The following is a 17,516-nucleotide window of genomic DNA, read 5'->3' as shown; positions in this document are numbered from 1 at the left end:
GCAGGCTCCCTGCAGAGCAGAGAGCCCGATGTGGGACTCGATCCCAGGACCCTGAGATCATGACCCGAGCTGAAGGCAGAGGCTTAACCCACTGAGCCACCCAGGTGCCCTCGCAAACTCTCACTCTTTGCAGATGACTCGATATTCTATGTGGAAAACCCAAAAGACTCCACCCCAAAATTGATAAAGCTCATACAGGAGGGGCACCTGAGTGGCTTAGTGGGTTAAATCCTCTGCCTTCCGCTCAGGTCATGATCCTAGGGTCCTGGGATCAAGCCCCACATGGCACTCTCTGCTCTGCGGGGAGCCTGCTTCCTTCTCTCTCTCTCTCTCTCTCTGCCTTGCCTTTCTGCCTACTTGTGATCTCTGTCAAATAAGTAAATAAAATCTTAAAAAAAAAAAACTCATACAGGAATTGAGCTAAGTGGCAGGATATAAAATCAATGCACAGAAATCAGCTGCATTTCTATACACTAACCATGAGACAGAAGAAAGGGAAATTAAGAAGCTGATCCCATTTACAATGGCACCCAAAACCATAAGAAACCTAGGAATAAACCTAACCAAAGAGGCAAAAGATCTGTACTCAGAAAACTACAGAACATTCATGAAAGAAATTTAGAAGACACAAAAATGGAAAAACATTCCATGCTCATGGATTGGAAGAACAAATATTGTTAAAATGTCTATGCTACCTCGAGCGATCACACATTTAATGCAATCCCTACGAAAACTTTTTTCGCAGAGCTGGGACAAATAATCCTAAAATTTGTATGGAACCAGCAAAGACCCGGAAGAGCCAAAGGAATGTTGAAAAAGAAAAGCAAAGCTGGTGGCAACACAAAGCCAGACCTGAAGCTCTATTGCAAAGCTGTCATCATTAAGACAGTATGGTACTGGCACAAAAACAAACAGATCAATGGAACAGATTAGGGAATCCAGAAATGGGACCTCAACTCTGTGGTCAACTAATCTTTGACTAAGCAGAGAGATACTCTTTATAAGGAAAGAATATCCAATGGAAAAAAGTCTCTTCAACATACGATGTTGGGAAAATTGGACAGCCACATGCAGAAGAAGGAAACTGGACCATTTTCTTACACCACACACAAAAATAGACTCAAAATGGATGAAAGACCTAAATGTGAGATAGGAATCCACCAAAATCCTAGAGGAGAACAGAAACACGACCTTAATTACCATATAATGTATTATCGGATTCTGAGGTACAGGCCTGTGATTCATCAGTCTTACATGATACACAGTGCTCATTACATCACATGCCTGCCTTAATGACCATCGCCCATTTACCCCATCACTCCACCACCATCTCATCCAGCAACTCTCAGTTTGTTTCTTATGATTAAGAGTCTCTTATGGTTGTTCTCCCTCTCTGGTTTCATCTTGTTTTATTTTTTCCTCTACTCCCCTATGATCTTCTGTTTTGTTTCTTAAATTCCACATCTCAGTGAGATCATATGATAACTGTCTTTTTCTGATTGACTTATTTCACTCACCATAATACCCTCCAGTTCCATCCATGTCATTGTAAACGGCAAGCTTTCATTTTTTTGATGGCTGTGTAGTATATTGTATATTGTATATCCGACTGTATATATATCTGTTGTGTGTGTGTGTGTGTGTGTGTGTGTATCTAGATAGATAGATAGATAGATAGATAGATAGATAGATAGATAGATAGATAGATGTACACCACATCTTCTTTATCCATTCATCTATCGATGGACATCTGGACTCTTTCCATAGTTTGGCTATTGTGGACATTGCTGCTGTAAACAGGGGTGCAGGTGCCTCTTGGGATCACTACATTTGTATCCTTGGGGTAAATATCCAGTAGTGCAATTGCTGGGTCATAGGGTAGCTCTATTTTCAACTTTTTGAGGAACCTCCATACTGTTTTCCAGAGTGGCTGCACCAGCTTTCATTCCCACCAACAGTGTAGGAGGGTTCCCCTTTCTCCACATCCTCACCAACACCTATCATTTCCTGACTTCTTAATTTTGGCCATTCTGACTGGCATAAGGTGGGATCTCATTGTGGTTTTGATTTGTATTTCCCTGATGCTGAGTGACGTTGAACATTTTTTCATGTGTCTGTTGGCCATTTAGATGTCTTCTTTGCAGGAATGTCTGTTCCTGTCTTCTGCCCATTTCTTGATTGGATTTTTGTTCTTTGGGTGTTGAATTGGAGAAGTTCTTCATAGATTTTGGATCCTAGCCTACTATCGGATACGTCATTTGTAAATATTTTTCCCATCTTGTTGGTTCTCTTTTGGTTTTGTCAACTGTTTCCTTTGCTGTGCCAAAGCTTTCTATCTTGATACCCCAATACTTCATTTTTGCCTTTGTTTCCCTTGCCTTTGGAGATGAATCTAGCAAGAATTTGCTGCAGCTGAGGTCACAGCCTCATGTAAATCATAAAACCACATTGTGGCTGAATGTGTGAATTTTTTTGCACAACATCTTCAGATTCCCTAAGCAAGAAAAACCTTTATGAAGCAACTACTTTATTCCAAGCACCATGCCAGGCAGTAGGGACTTAGGGATTAACCATAAAACAAACAAACAAACAAACAAACTCAGTATCACCAGTGGCTGACTGACAATAAAAAGCACATATTTCATCCCTGCTGTGGATAGGCTGTGGGTTGGTTTTACCTCAAGGAAGGGATCTGTGGGGCTCAAGTGTGCCACATGTCTCATTGGGGGACAAACAACTTCCAAAGCACATGTTTCTCTTGACTGATACCAAACTGCACAAACAGATTTCACCTCTCTTCACATCACATCTGCTAAAACTCCATTGGCCAAAGGATGTCACGTGGCCAACCCAACCTCAACAGGGCGGGGAAATCTACTGCACTCACTCTGGTGGGCTGTCTGGGAAAGTCCTTCTATTAGTCTCCTGAGCTGTGGTAACAATATATCACTAAGTGTGGTTTAAAAAAACTCGAAACCCAGGCCCACAGTTCAGAAGGCTGGAAGTCCAACTCCAGGGGGTTGGCAAGGGTCATTCCTTCTGGAGGCACTTCTGGAGGAAGACTCCGCTCCAGGCCTCACTCCTAAGTTCTGGCAGTTGCTGGCAATCCTTGGCATTTCTTGGCTTGTGGAGACGTCATTCCAATCTCTGCCTCTGTTGTCACACGGCCTTCTTCCCTCTATGTCTCTTCTGTGTCTCTGTGTCCAAATGTCCTTCTCCTTATAAGGTCACAGTCTTCAGATGAGGTGACCCCGCTCAATCTGGTATAACATCATTTTGACTTGATTACATCTGAAAAAGCCCCTCTGTTCAGATAAGGTCACATTCACAAGTTCTGGATGGACATGAATTTGGGGGGGAACACTCTTCAGCCCACTATAGTCACATAACAAAGGGAAGAGCTGTATAATTTTAATAAAGGGAGAAAGTGAAGAACTGAGGAGACTCTTTCCAGTCTATCACAGAACTACAGCAAAAGCCCAGAGAAGGGAATGATGTTATCTAGTCTGCAAACTCTAAGTTTCTCACGGGGTTCAGTGGGTAGGGAGGGGGTGAGAACCATGAGAAAAAAACACTGTAACTCAACGAGAGCTTGATCCTGAGAATTTTGTGAGCCACCAACAAAGTCGAGAGAGGTCAGAATGTTATTACTGCAGAGGAACTTGATAATCATATTTGCATTTTTAAAAAGATTTTATTTATTTGACAGAGACCCTCATATTTGCATTTTTGAAAGATTCTATATGGACACAGGTTTAAGGAAGACACAAGGGAAAACTAAAATATGTTAGTAAATGGGCAGTTGCAGGAATCTGATCGACTTATTGATTTTTAACTCATTAGAGCCTTCAGTATGAATTTTTATGGAAAAGAAACTTGCTGGCATAAAAATAAGTAACTTTCAGGGCACAGCCTTCAATAATACTAAAATTGTGGGGAATAAAACCCACAAGTGTGACCCTAGAGTCCTAATGCTTCATGACAAGAGAAAATAGCCACCCTTGTGCTCATTTCACACAATTTTCAAGTTAGCAGGTGCACATGTCTGTAGTTCCTATGAATGTACGAAAATTTCTGTGTTCTGATTTTCTTCATAGAATATTATCTCGTATATCCTTTACATTGCCATCAAAACTTCAGAATGATTCTTTTCAATGGCTGTGTATTATTTAATTTTTTTAAAAGATTATATTAATTTTTTTGAGAGAGAGCATGAACCCAGGGAGGGGCAGAAGGAGAAGAAGCAGCAGCCTCGAGGCTGAGCAGGGAGCCCAGAGTGGGGCTGGATCCGAGGACCCTGGGATCATGACCTGAGCAAAGGCATACGCTTAACCTAGTGAGCCACCCAGGTGCCCCTTATTTTATTTTCGTTAAAAGACTTATTTATTTATTTTAGAGAGAAAGCGTGAGCGGGGTTGGGGGTGTGGGGAGGGTCAGAGGGAGAAAATCTTCAAGCAGACTCCCTGCTGAGCACGGAGCTGGACTCAGGGCTCCATCTCATGACCCTGAGATCATGGCCTGAGCCGAAACCAAGAGTCAGTCGCTTAAGTGACTGAGCCACCCAAGTGTCCCTTATTTTATTTTAAATGTACATTATTATCTCTCACCTCTTGGATTTTGTACATGCTATTCGGAAGGCCTGGAACATTCCTCTCTACTACTACCCTTCCTCTAACTCCAGTCATTGCTTTGGATCAGTTTCTGGGCTTCCACCTTAAAGACATTTGGGACTGGATAATGTGTGTGTGTGTGTGTGTGTGTGTGTGCGCGCGCGCGGGAACTGTTCTGTGCCTTGTGGGATGATTAGCAGCATCTCCGGCCTTTATTCACTGGATGTCAGTAGCATTCAACCCTACTCATGATGAAAAAAATCATTTGCAGATGTTGCCATACGTTCCCTGGTAGCCAAAATCATCCCCGGTTGAGAACCACTGCTCTCAATCTCCTGTCTGCCCCCAAGTCTCACCCCAAATATGAAACAGGTGCTCCTGCTCTATATTCTCCATTTCCCCCCTCACAGGCAGGACTGCTAACACAGCAGTGTGAGGTCTTCTCCCCCCTTAGATTTTAAGCTTCTTGAGGATAGGAGCTATGACTTAGTTCTAAGAGTCTGGCAGAGAGTAGGAAGGTAACAATTCCTTGTTAGGTGAAAGATTTCCACAGATCAATATCTAGGAGTGAAATGATGGCTCAAAAGGCGTGGTCCCTTCGGGACTTTGGGTATATGCGGTCAAGGACTTTTCCAAAAAGACATGCTGACTTCAAGTGCCACCAGCAATCAACGATGTGTTTGCCCAAGAGCTTCACCATCTCTGGGTTGAAATTAAAATCTGATTTCAACTACTGGTGAAAAATGGAGCCACATTTAATAGTAACTAACACTTGTTGAGAGCTGCTTACATTTCATTCATGGCGCTAATGCTCATATTAACTCATTTAATCTTCACGAAAGCCCTGTGAAGTAGGTATGATTACCGTGAGCCTATCTTAAGGTGGGAAAACTGCAGCACAAATGTGGAATGATTTGTCTGAGGTAACATGCAAGGGAGCTGAGACCCAAACCCAGGCAGTCTATGACTCAAATGTCACACACACTGCATTTCATGTAATGTTTTTCTTCAGGTTACCAACTTTTCCGGACCATCCTCTCTTCACTTAACCAACTCAAGCACATCATTTAACGCACCATCCTTGGGGAACCTTCCCCACGTCTCAGACCGGGTCCCTGAACTTCTGATCCTTTGCAGAAGTGCTTGTTCCAAGTCACTTCCCCATCCTAAGCTTCACATCGTCATATTTCCCTGCACAAAGTAGACGCTCAGCCCAAATACAGAGCGGGGGCTTCTGCTCTATATGATCTGTCATCACAGATAGGACTTCTTGCACTCAGGGAATACGGAATTAATGAAAACATAAAGTGCTTGCTTTTCTTTTTGTGCAAACTCCATGACTGTGTCTTTGGCTTACTTTTCCTTTGCGGGGGGACCGTTTCTTTTCTTAATCTAAGTGTTTGCTGCAGAGGAGCTTTTTTTTTTTTTTTTTTTTTTTTTGGCAAATTGGCGAGTCGGAATTTTAAATTCCATGGCAGCAAGGCCTCTGCTGGCCACAAGGCGGAGCCAGAGGACACAGCAACTTTCAGAGCTCCGTGATGTCTGATTTTTTCCAACAGGAGCTGCACTTAATGCTGCTTCATCTAGGGCTTTTCATCAGCGTGGAGGCTGGTGCCTTAGTTATGGTAATTCAAAGGAGCGCCAAGCAGAATTTCTCCTTCTTCATTTTTTCAAATATCTCTTTCATCCGATGTCCTTTCCCTGCCGCTTCATAGACCCACCCATGAGCCAAAATAATCTTCCTTGAATTAAAAAAAAGAAGAAGAAGAAGAAGAAGAAGAGGAAAAAAAGAAAAAAAGAACAGGACCTACCAGATCATTTGGGGAAGAAAAAAAAAAGATATTGAGTAGGTGTATGTTTCCTCTTTGAGACTGTGATTAGTGAGATGGAAATAATCAATCTCCCCCACATACTCTGTCAATGTGTGTGTCTGTTAGCAGATGTGCGCGCGTGGTTTTTTTTTTCTCCTGGTGTTTTGAAAAACCTTAAAAATTAACATGGATACTTTGTTTAAAGCTATTTCAAGCTCTATTAAGGCTTTTCAAGGACCACTTATCTTCACGCCACACTCGCATTTCTGTGAGCCCAGTAAGGATTAGAGACTCGTTTTAGACAGTCAGCTGGTACAGAAAAGCCAGCAGAAGGGAGAGATATTGCAAAATCCCAGAGGGGCCCCAGCTTGAGCTGAGGCCAGTGAACATCACGTCAGCAGCTGGGGCAGCAGGGAGATGGTCTCCATCAACAAGCTCTGTCCCTTGGAGAGATGCCTCCCAGGGAAAACTGAGGTCCAAAAGCTATTCTTCCTGATTTCTCATGCTTCCTTTTTGCTTCCAACTTAGGGTTGCTCTGTTAACACCTTCTCTTCTCTTCTCTTCCCATCCCAACACCCCATTCTCTAATGGAAGAGTGGGAAGGACAATTCCAAAGAAGAGAAATCATCAACCATAAACCTTTCCTTTCTATGAACCTATGATTGTATGTTTCCTGTGTGCGTGGTGTGTGCGTGGTGTGTGCATGGTGTGTGTGTGTGTGTGTCTATGTGTGTTGTCTTGACTAAATTTGGATTCTCTGCCCCCAGACTTCCAGCATAGAGTTCTTCTGACCAGGGACTTTCCTTGTCTTTCTGACCATTCTAGAAATTCCCAGTAAATGGTCTTTTTTTTTTTTTTTTCCCAGAGGGGGTTCTATAAATATTAATTCATCACCTGCCTCATCATGGAATGATGGCAGCCATTCAGTCCTATGACTAACTAATTACTGTTGCTAAAATATTAAATTATTCAGTCTAGAGACTTTCAGGCCTGGATATGAGCTGATTTCATTAATTGTGGGTAAAGGACAATAGTTCCTGGGCATCTTGGCTCCTGATCCTGGAATATAAATGGTAAGAGCAGGAGAATGTTTCTCTGAGCCACACAAGAAAGTTGTTTAGATTCTAAAACCTGAGCATTTAAAAACCTACTTAAGGGCACCTGGGTGGCTCAGTTGGGTAAGCGACTGCCTTTGGCTCAGGTCATGATCCTGGGATCGAGTCCCGAATTGGGCTCCCAGCTCAGCAGGGAGTCTGCTTCTCCCTCTGACCCTCTCCCTCTCTCTCACTCTCTCTCTCAAATAAATAAATAAAAATCTTTTTAATAAAGTAAAATAAAAATAAGAAAATAAAAACCTAATTAAAAAATTAGGTTTGGAAGTTGTGAGCAAAAGGAGAGTGATTTCTTTACAGCCCAAATAAAGAAGCTGGAGGGCACCTGGGTGGCTCAGTGGGTCAAGCAACCAACTCTTGATCTCAGCTCAGGTCTTGATCTCAGGGTTGTGAGGGTAAGCCCTGCACTGGGCTTCATGTTGGGCATGGAGTCTACAAAACAAAACAAAAACCCAAAACCCAAAAACAAAGTGAGGATGCTAGAACTGTAGAATGAGACAGACCTGCGTTCATATCTGAGCTTTGATATTTACTGGCTGTGAGACATTCAGTATCTAGTTGGGCTATGGTGTCCCAACTGAAAGGGGGGACAATAATATCATCTCACTCAGAGGGTTATTGTGAGGATGTGTGAAACGGTCATTTCATCACATTTGCCTGTCTTATTATTTTCAGGGCACTGATTGGCTCTGAACTGTCGGACTTAGTGCTCTTTGCTTCCTGTCTGTCTCCCCCACTCAATTGTCACTCGATTGTGACATGTTTCAGCCTTAGAGTGACATCTGTTACACAGCAGGAATCAAGAAATATTTGTTGAATGAATAAAAGGAGAAAGACCACCTTTCCGTGAAATATTTTCAACACATGTTATTATAGCTGTCCAGGTCTCTCAGAGTGGGGAGTCGGTTTTTCATACATGAATTCTGGTATTCAGGTAGATTTCCATTCTATATACCTGCCAAGATTTGACATCTACTAGGGGCTTAGCAAATGCTTGTGGAGGGCACCTGGGTGGCTCCGTTGCTGAAACATCTGCTTCAGGCTCAAGTAATGATTCCAGGATCCTGGGATGGAGCCCCACGTCGGGCTCCGTGCTCAGCGGGGAGGGAGTCTGCTTCTCCCCTGCTTCTCCCCGTCCTCCCAACTAAATAAATAAAATCTTTTAAAAAATGCTTGTGGAATAAGTACCATAAAAATGAAATTAAAATCATGATAAGGGGCCCGAGATTGTTGCAACAGTGCTGTGAATATGCATTATTTATTTGGGAGGGAGGCAGTGCAGGATGGATCCTGCTATGGGTTAAATCTGAATTCTGCCAATTCCTAGGCAGGTGCCAGTTCCTTAATTCTGAGCCTCCGTTCTTGTACGGTGGGGCTGTTAATGAAAAGTCTGAAGGGTATACGGTAGATAAATGAATAGATGTATTCTAATTCCTAGGTGTTCAATAGCTTTTATTTATGTATTTATTGCTAAAGATTGTATCCATTTATTTGAGAGAGAGACAGAGAGAGTGACAGACAGCATGAACAGGGAGGACAGGGAGGAGCCCAGGCTCCCCGCTGAGTAGGAAGCCCGTCAAGGCAGGGCTCAATCCCAGGACCCCAGGATCATGACCTACGCCAAAGGCTGATGCTTAACCCACTGAGCCACCAAGGTGCCCTGATAACTTCTATTTTAAATTTTTTTTTCTTTTTTCAAAAAATAATACTTGCTCTTGGAAGAAAACTGGGAAAACATTCCAAAGTACACACCACAGATCCCCCCAGTCAGCCGGAAATGCACTACTGAGATTTACCCAAATGTTGTATCAGACATGATATCCTCCAGGCTTTTATTTTACATCTATAGTCATACATGCATGTAATTTTTTTTAAAAGATTTTATTTATTTATTTGACAGACAAAGATCACAACTAGGCAGAGAGGCAGGCGGAGAAGGGGGGAGGAGCAGGCTCCTCGCTGAGCAGAGAACCCAATGCAGGGCTCGATCCCAGGACCCTGAGATCATGAACTCAGCAGAAGGCAGAGGCTTTAACCACTGAGCCACCTAGGTGCCCCATACACGCATGTAATTTTAAAATGTAATCATACGTAGACATAATTGAATTCCAAAATTCCCTTACTATTTTATTTTATTTTTTTAAAAAAGATTTTATTTATTTATTTATTTATTTATTTGACAGGCAGAGATCACAAGCAGGCAGAGAGGCAGGCAGAGAGAGAGAGAGGGAAGCAGGCTCCCCGCTGAGCAGAGAACCTGATGCGGGACTCGATCCCAGGACTCCCGAGATCATGAGCTGAGCTGAAGGCAGTGGCTTAACCCACTGAGCCACCCAGGCACCCTCCCTTACTATTTTAGCCTGATTTTTTTCCGTTTAACAATAGATCACTAGCACTCACTTGCATTAATATTCTTCATAAACTTCATTCTGAATGGCTTCATAGTATTTCATCTTAACGGTATACCATTATGATGGTTAACTATTTCCATATTGTTGGACATTTAGACTGGTTATTGTTTATTCTTTATGAGAACTATTCTTCAGAGCAATTTTAGGTTCACAGCAAAATTGAGAGGAAGGTACAGAGAATTTCCATATCCGCCCTGCCTCCACACATGCATAGCCTCCCTCATCTTCAACTTTCCCCCTCAGATGGTCCATTTGTTGCAACTGAGGAACCTACACTCACACGTCATCATCCCAAAGTCCATAGCTTCCGTTATGGTTCACTCTTGGTGCTGTACATCCTATGCATTTGGACAAATGAATAATGCCATGTATCCATCATTATGGTACCAAACAAGAGTATTTTCACTGCCCTAAAAATCCTCCATGCTCTGCTGACTCATCACTCTCTCCATGCCCCAAAACCCTGGTAACCACTGATCTCTTTCCTGTCTCCATAGTTCTGCCTTTTCCAGAATGTCCTATAGTTGGACTCACATAGTATGTAGACTTTTTTCTTTTTAAAATTTCATTTATTTATTTATTGTAAAGATTTTATTTATTTGATAGTGAGAGAGAGAGAGAGAGAGAGAGCGCAAGCTGGGGGAGTGGCAGGCAGAGGCAGAGGGAGAAGCAGACTCCCTGCTGAGCAGGGAGCCCAGATCCACAGTGGGACTGGATCCCAGGACCCTGGGATCATGACCTGAGCTGAAGGCAGATGCTTACCGACTGGGCCACCTGGGCGCCCCTTAACTAATTTATTTATTTTAGAGAGTGGGAAGGGGCAGAAGAAGTCTTAAGCAGAATCCATGCTGAGTGCAGAGGCCAACACCAGGCTCAATCCCACAATAGAACCCAAGGCGGGTTCCGTCTCAGGATCTGAGATCAGGGACTGAGCTGAAACCAAGAGTCCCATGTTTAAGCGACTGTGCCACCCAGGTGTCCGAAATGTAGTCTTTTCAAACTGGCGTCTTTCACTTAGTACCACCTGTTGATGTTTCCTTCATGTCTTTTCTTTTCTTCATGTCTTTTCAATATTTCATTGCTTGGATGGACCTTAATTTATGAATTCACCTGCTAAAGGGCATCCTGGTTACTTCCAAGTTGTGGGAATCATGAATAAAGCTGCTATAAACATCTGTGTGCATGGTGTTGGTCTATTTAGTTATTTATTTATCATGGACATACATACATTTCCAAGTCCTTTGATACCAATGAGTGCTTTTTCTAATCATAAGTCAATACAGGGGCGCCTGGGTGGCTCAGTGGGTTAAGCCTCTGGCTTCCGCTCAGGTCATGATCTCAGGGTCCTGGGATGGAGCCCCGCATCCGGCTCTCTGCTCAGCAGGGAGCCTGCTCCCCCCCCCCCCCCGCCTACTTGTGATCTCTCTCTCTGTCAAATAAATAAATAAATATATAAATAAAATATTTTTAAAAATTAATCATAAATCAATACAAAGATAGCAGTCTTCACCTCAGCCATTATAGACCAGTCCCACTCTGCACAGCAACTCACATTAGCAATTTGGAATGTGTTTTCCTACACATTTTTCTCTACATACATAGTTCTTTCCTTTTGCGTTTTAATAAAATGGGACGGCATGCATATATTTAAGGTGCATGTCATTCTGTTAAATATTGGTGGAATATAACAAGTTTCAGCCCCGCTAGGGAGCACGTACTGTCAAATGCTGGGCACCAAGCCTTGTGACCGGTGCTTTGTTTTCATCAGGTTTTGGGGGCTTATTGAGTATAAGACATTTTAGTAAATATGAAACACCTACTGTAGGCGCTACCAAGCCCTTAAGAACAAGTGTAGCTGTGCCAGATTTTTGCATATATCTCATTTAAATACGAAAACAGGGAGTGAGCCTCCATGTTCTGCCTAGGGTGGGGGGGTCTGCCCCCTGGGAGAGGGGTGCATACAGGAGAAGGTAGAGGAGGGGAGGCGACGGCTTCTTCTCCCGGTGGACTGCAGACCCAGGGCGCCCGGAATGTCTAGGTATAAAAAGAGGGGAAGGTCAGTCTGAGGACAAGACCGAGTAAAGGGCGAGGCACAGGTCCCGCAGACGGGTGAGCCCCTGGCTGTCCTGAGAGGCGGGGCCAAGCGGATGGGCGGAGCCTGTATTGTCCGCTCCGCGGGGCATGCCGGGAGCCCCGCCCCCAACATGGCGTCTCACTGACAGTTGGCTGCTGAGCGGCAGAGGCGGGTCCTGCTCCTCAGGGCGGCGGCGGTGGTGGCGGGGCCGGGGTCTCCGGGGCCGGGGGCGGGGGGATGGCAGCTCGGACCGCCTAGGGCGGAGCTGCACAGGCGAGGCGGCGAGCGGGGCGCTGCAGGCGGGCGCGGCGGCTGCTGCTATGGACTGGTGATCTCGGCTGCTCCTGCTCGCGTCTCCCCCCGGCCGGGCGGCTGCTCCTCACCGTCAACCCCTCAGCCGGGGCCATGGGCTCGTCTGCGGCCGCGGCAGCTGCGGCGGCGGCGGCCGCGGACTCGGCGCAGTGGCTCTCGGTGAAGGAGGAGACCATCTTCCTGCACGACGGGCTGATCCGGGTCACCGACCTGGCCGAGCTGCCCAGCGAGATCCTCGGGGCCCCGGAGGCCGCCGACACCGACTTGGAGGTGAGCGAGGCTGCTCCCCCGCCTCTGCCAGCAGATTAGCCCACCCGCCCCTCATCCCCGGGGTCGGGCCGTCACGCTCTGCCTCACCCCCACCCCGAGGCCCCTCGAAGGCTACCGCGGCAGGTGTGTGGGCACGGGGAGGACAGGTGGGGGGCCGCGGCCGCAGGTCCGCAGGCCGCCCTCCTCCCTGCCTCCTCTGGGCCTCCAGCCCGCTGGGGATTGCATTTGTGGTTTCATTCTGAGCGTTCCGACACCCGGCATTTTATTAGACTATCACCCGGCAGGGCCTTCACGCCCTGGCTCTCTCTCCCCTCCCCCATGGACCCCCTGGACTCACTTCCAGGGCACACCCAGGTTGCTTAGATTTGGGGACATTTTAATTTTAACGTTGTATACCTCCCGTTTTCTCATTCCCAGTTCTATGTTGATTTTTCTTCCCCTCCGGGGGAGGGTATTGGCAGCTGTCGGTCCGTGATGGGCAATCCAGCAACTTCTCTGTGTCGTGCCTCGGATTGACACGGGGCCTTTGTCAGGGAAGCGGGCGGTGTGGACAGCGAGGGTGATGCTACAGGGGCCCTCCGTGCGCTCTCCGCAAAGGGTCACGGGCGCTCTAGGCCTCAAGGCCTTCGTGAGCTCGGAGGGTCGAGGCTTAGGAACTGTGGCAGGTGCGAAAGAAAATCTCCGCATTTGTGCTGCTGCTGGGTTTGGGGGCAGAAGGAAACCAAATATGCTTGGTTGATTAGAACTTTACACCGACTTCACTTGGTGTCGTGTTTGCCCAGAGGTTGGAATACTGGCAGTATCATTTCATCGAGGCCAGACGATGCTGACGCTGCAACCCGTCCACTTTGTGGGGTGATATTTTGATGTGTAGGTAGCATGGGGTGTCATGAAATTCTTACTGTCGCAAGGAGGACTCCCTGGGGTAGGGCGCGGAGAGGATGGCCTGTCTTCTGGCTAAAAACGGAATGCGAAGAATCTTTTGTGTTTTGCGGTTTTGCATGCACTTTGGCTTTCAGCACAAGGAGCGTTTACAGAAATGGATTAAAACCCATTACTGTGTGATTCTGGAAACGGTAGTGATCCGATCGCGTTGGCCAAGACGTTTGTTTGGGCGTGCTTGAGATGCGAATGCGTTCCACTGTGTTCTGTGTCTGGATTTGAGGTTCAGGTTGCAGCATTACCGTTGTGAACTCTTTATTGACTTATTTTATAGTCTAGCCACCCAAAAGGGAAGATACAAGTTGATAGGAATTCCTAACATAGGTTTATGGTTTTCTTGTGTCTCATTTGGGCCTATTCTAGAAAAAGCAAGTGTCTGAGTGTCTTATTGGCTTGAAAACTCAAAGGGTATCATGGTATGATGGTGGAATCTTTTATTTAATTGACTTTGTTGAATGTGAAATGTGGAAAGTGGCTGCTCTTTGTTCCTTAGAGACTAAGTTCGCAGATCCCAAAATTTTGTATGTATGTAATATATTTATTTTTAGGATTAAAAAGATAGGAGTAGTTAAAAATACCTGAGCTCTTAAGTTGGCTTTCCTAAGATGTTTACTGCACAAATCTATTATTTGTCAGCGCTTTCTGCAGAAGAATGATCTTAAAGAAAACCTTCCTGGCTTGGATTTTAGATTTTTAAAAAACTCTTAAAGAAAATGTATGTTCTCACCTTTCAGAAACCAGTATGTGTATGGGTAATAAGTATGACTGTCAGTGGTAAGGAACTTTTTCTTTCTTTCTATATATTATATTGGCTGTATTGTATCAGTAGAAATGGATAGCTAAGAATGTTTTTGTGGCCGTTAGAACTGTGTTTGAGTGGGTGTATTCACTTTTAGTTATTTAATAATAATATTAAGTATATCCTGTGTGTCAGACATCATCTTATTTAGTTCCTAAAAGGATCCTAGAAGCTAACTACTGTTACCTATTGTAACAACTATAAATGTTGCGCCTATTGTGCAGGTGAGGCAAGCAAAATGCAGAGTAAGTATGGGACTTGCTCAAGATCACACACAGACAGCCTGGGCGTTAACCCAAGTCTGTTGGTCTCTAACATGTCTGCTCCTGATCGTAATATCCTCCTTGCATGTATGACATTCATATTTGTCATTATCTAAAATTTCATAACCGGCTAAAGTTAGGGTAGTAAACAGATATTTTTATGTCCTTTGTAGTAATGTATTCTTTTTCATATTTGAGGAAGATTAGAGGTTCATCAACTTTTAAAAAAAACTAACTTTTGAGAGGTGCCTGATGGCTCAGTGAAGCATCTGCCTTTGGCTCAGGTCATGATCCCAGGGTCCTGGGATTGAGTCCTGCATCGGTCTCCCTGCTCAGCTGGGAGCTGCTGCTCCCTCTCCTGCTCCCCCTGCTCATGTTCTCTCTCTCTCACTCTCGCAAATAAATAAATAACATATTTTAAAAGATAAATAAAAAACAAACTTTTGAAATGCCGCCACCCCTAACCCCTATGGGGTACACTCTTCTAACCCTCTCCTTCCAGGGGACATCTGGCTGACCAATGGCCATTTCGTCACAGGGTTTTCTAGTTAGATAGACTCCTTCAGTTGACAGTTTTGGATTAGGACAAATTTGGATTAAGCTGACTAATTTAAGATTGGCAACCTTAATGCAGAAGTGTGCATTAACTGCAGTAGATTCTCAGAATTTTAGAGCAAGAAGGGGCCTTAGGGATAATAACCACTTTCCTCATTTTAGAGAGAAGTTATCTGAGATCAGGAGAGGTTATAGCTCGGTGGTAAAGCTAGTTATGGCAGGACAGATGAATAGATCCTAGCTTTCCTGCCTTTGAATTCCAGTGTTCTTTTCACTTTGCAAGTGCTGCTCAAAGTTAAATGTCAATTTGAAAAAAGAACCCATCCTACAAAGTGGATCAGCATTGACTTAACATTTTAATTCAAGCAATAGCATACCATTTAAATCAAACATTTTCTTACTGGGGTGGTGGCTCAGTTGGTTAAATGACTGCCTTCAGCTCCGGTCATGATCTCGAGGTCCTGGGATCGAGTTCCGCATCCAGCTCCCTGCTCAGCGGGGCACCTGCTTCTCCCTCTTCCACTCTCCATGCTTAGGTTCTCTCTCTCTCTGTGAAATAAATAAATAAAATCTTTAAAAATTTTTTTTCTTTCTAATGAATTTTAAACAGAAGTGTTTTTTAAAGTTTATTTTTTTTTTAGTAATCTCTACACCCAAGGTGGCGTTTGAACTCACGACCTAAGATCAAGAATCGCATGGTCTTCTGACTGAGCCAGACAAGCCCCTCAGAATTTATTTTTTTAAAATGAATAAATAATGTGTAATCAGATTTCTTCAACAAGTGTTTGTGGAATTCAGAAGTGAGCAGGACCCACTATCCTGGGCATTGAGGATGCAGCAGAGGATAAAATAAAATCTTTGTCTTGAAAAGACTTTTATTTTAGTGGGAGGATATAGACAATAACAAATAAATACATTTATATATATGTATATGTAATACCTCAAATGATAAGTTCTGGGGAAGCAATTCTAGCTGGGTAGGAGGAATGGGGTGAAATGGTGGGGAAGGGTTCCCATAGGATGGGCAGGAAAGGAAAGCACAGAATGACATTTGAGCAGAGCCCTGAAGGAGGTGAGAGGGTACCCAGATGGCTGCTGGGGAAAGTACCTTGTAGAGAGAGGACAGCAAGAGCCAAGTCCCTCAGAGGGAAATGTAGTTTGGAGCTCTGAGCCCAGTAAGCCAAGAGGAAGAGGAGAGTGATAGAAGGTGGGGGGTAGGGGATGCCCATTAAGTAAGGCTATTAGATAAGGACTTTGAATATATTAGAAATGCAGAGTGAGGTTTTTTTCTTGGTGTTTAAAATAGCTACCTGTATTTTAATTTCTTATTGTTGGCAGAAAGTGAAAGTATGTAGGAAATTATTTTTTAAGTGTGAAATAAATATAAATTTAAGAGAAATTTTAAAAAACTTAAAAATGACAACTTGAATATTTCATTTTGTATTACATGTCATAGAACACTAGTCTTTTTTTTTTTTTAAGGGAATTTATAAGAAAAAAACAGCTTATTTGTGGAAGTTCTAAAAGGTTTCTGCTTCCTATCTCAGTTTTCTTTACAGACTCCAATGGGGAAAGGCCTTGCACATATGGATGTTGACAGAGAAGCTAATTAACTTGCCCAAATTGACCAAGATATTTTGTACCCTACAGTTTGGATTAATTTTGAACTCAGACATTTCAGCTAATATTTCTTATTTTCCATTGTGTGTGTGTGTGTGTTTATAAGAACCCACCCCATCCCTACACCCTCACACCAATGCACAATACTTGAACATGGGGAAAAAAAAAAAGATTTGAACATGAATGTTCATGGGAGCTTTATTTGTGCTTGCCAAAAACTGGAAGCAATCTGAAGGTCCGTCAGCAGGTGGATGGATAAACAAGTATGATTTATGTTGAATGGAAGAAGTTAGACAAACAGGAATACATATTGTAAGATTTCACTTATGTGAAATTCTAGAAAATACAAACTAATTAGTAGTGACTGGGAGCGAATCAGTGGTTACCTGGGGATGAAAGTGGACTAAAAGGGATGGGAAGAGGGATTACAAAAGTACATGAGGTAAAGAAGATGTGGTCCATATATACAATGGAATATTACTCAGCCATCAGAAAGGATGAATACCCAACTCTGGCATCAACATGGATAGGACCGGAGATTATGCCGAGTGAAATAAGTCAAGCAGAGAAAGTAAATTATCCTATGGTTTCACTTACTTGTGGAACAGAAGGAATAACGTGGAGGATGTTAGGAGAAGGAAAGGAAAAGTGAAGGGAGGAAAATCGGAGAGGGAGACACACCGTGAGAGACAGTGGACTCCGAAAAATAAACTGAGGGTTTTAGAGGGGAGGGGGGC

General features: G+C 44.0%; 1 protein-coding gene across 8 annotated transcripts in view; it reads left to right on the top strand.

The window, feature by feature from the left end:
- The first annotated feature begins 12,157 nt into the window (after positions 1 to 12,157).
- The window catches only part of HECTD4 (HECT domain E3 ubiquitin protein ligase 4), a 187,197-nt gene continuing 181,838 nt past the window's right edge, over positions 12,158 to 17,516 (top strand). For all 8 annotated transcript variants that reach the window (XM_047696835.1, XM_047696832.1, XM_047696829.1 and 5 more), the window contains exon 1: positions 12,158 to 12,600. In XM_047696835.1, the coding sequence (XP_047552791.1) occupies positions 12,424 to 12,600 (177 nt within the window). In that variant the 5' untranslated portion in view covers positions 12,158 to 12,423. The remainder of the gene's footprint in view (positions 12,601 to 17,516) is intronic.

This window comes from Lutra lutra, chromosome 12, assembly GCF_902655055.1.
Source record: "Lutra lutra chromosome 12, mLutLut1.2, whole genome shotgun sequence".
In the NCBI taxonomy this organism is placed as follows: Eukaryota; Metazoa; Chordata; class Mammalia; order Carnivora; family Mustelidae; genus Lutra; species Lutra lutra.
Note: the sequence above shows the minus strand (reverse complement) of the source record. Positions and strands in the feature narration are given on the sequence as shown.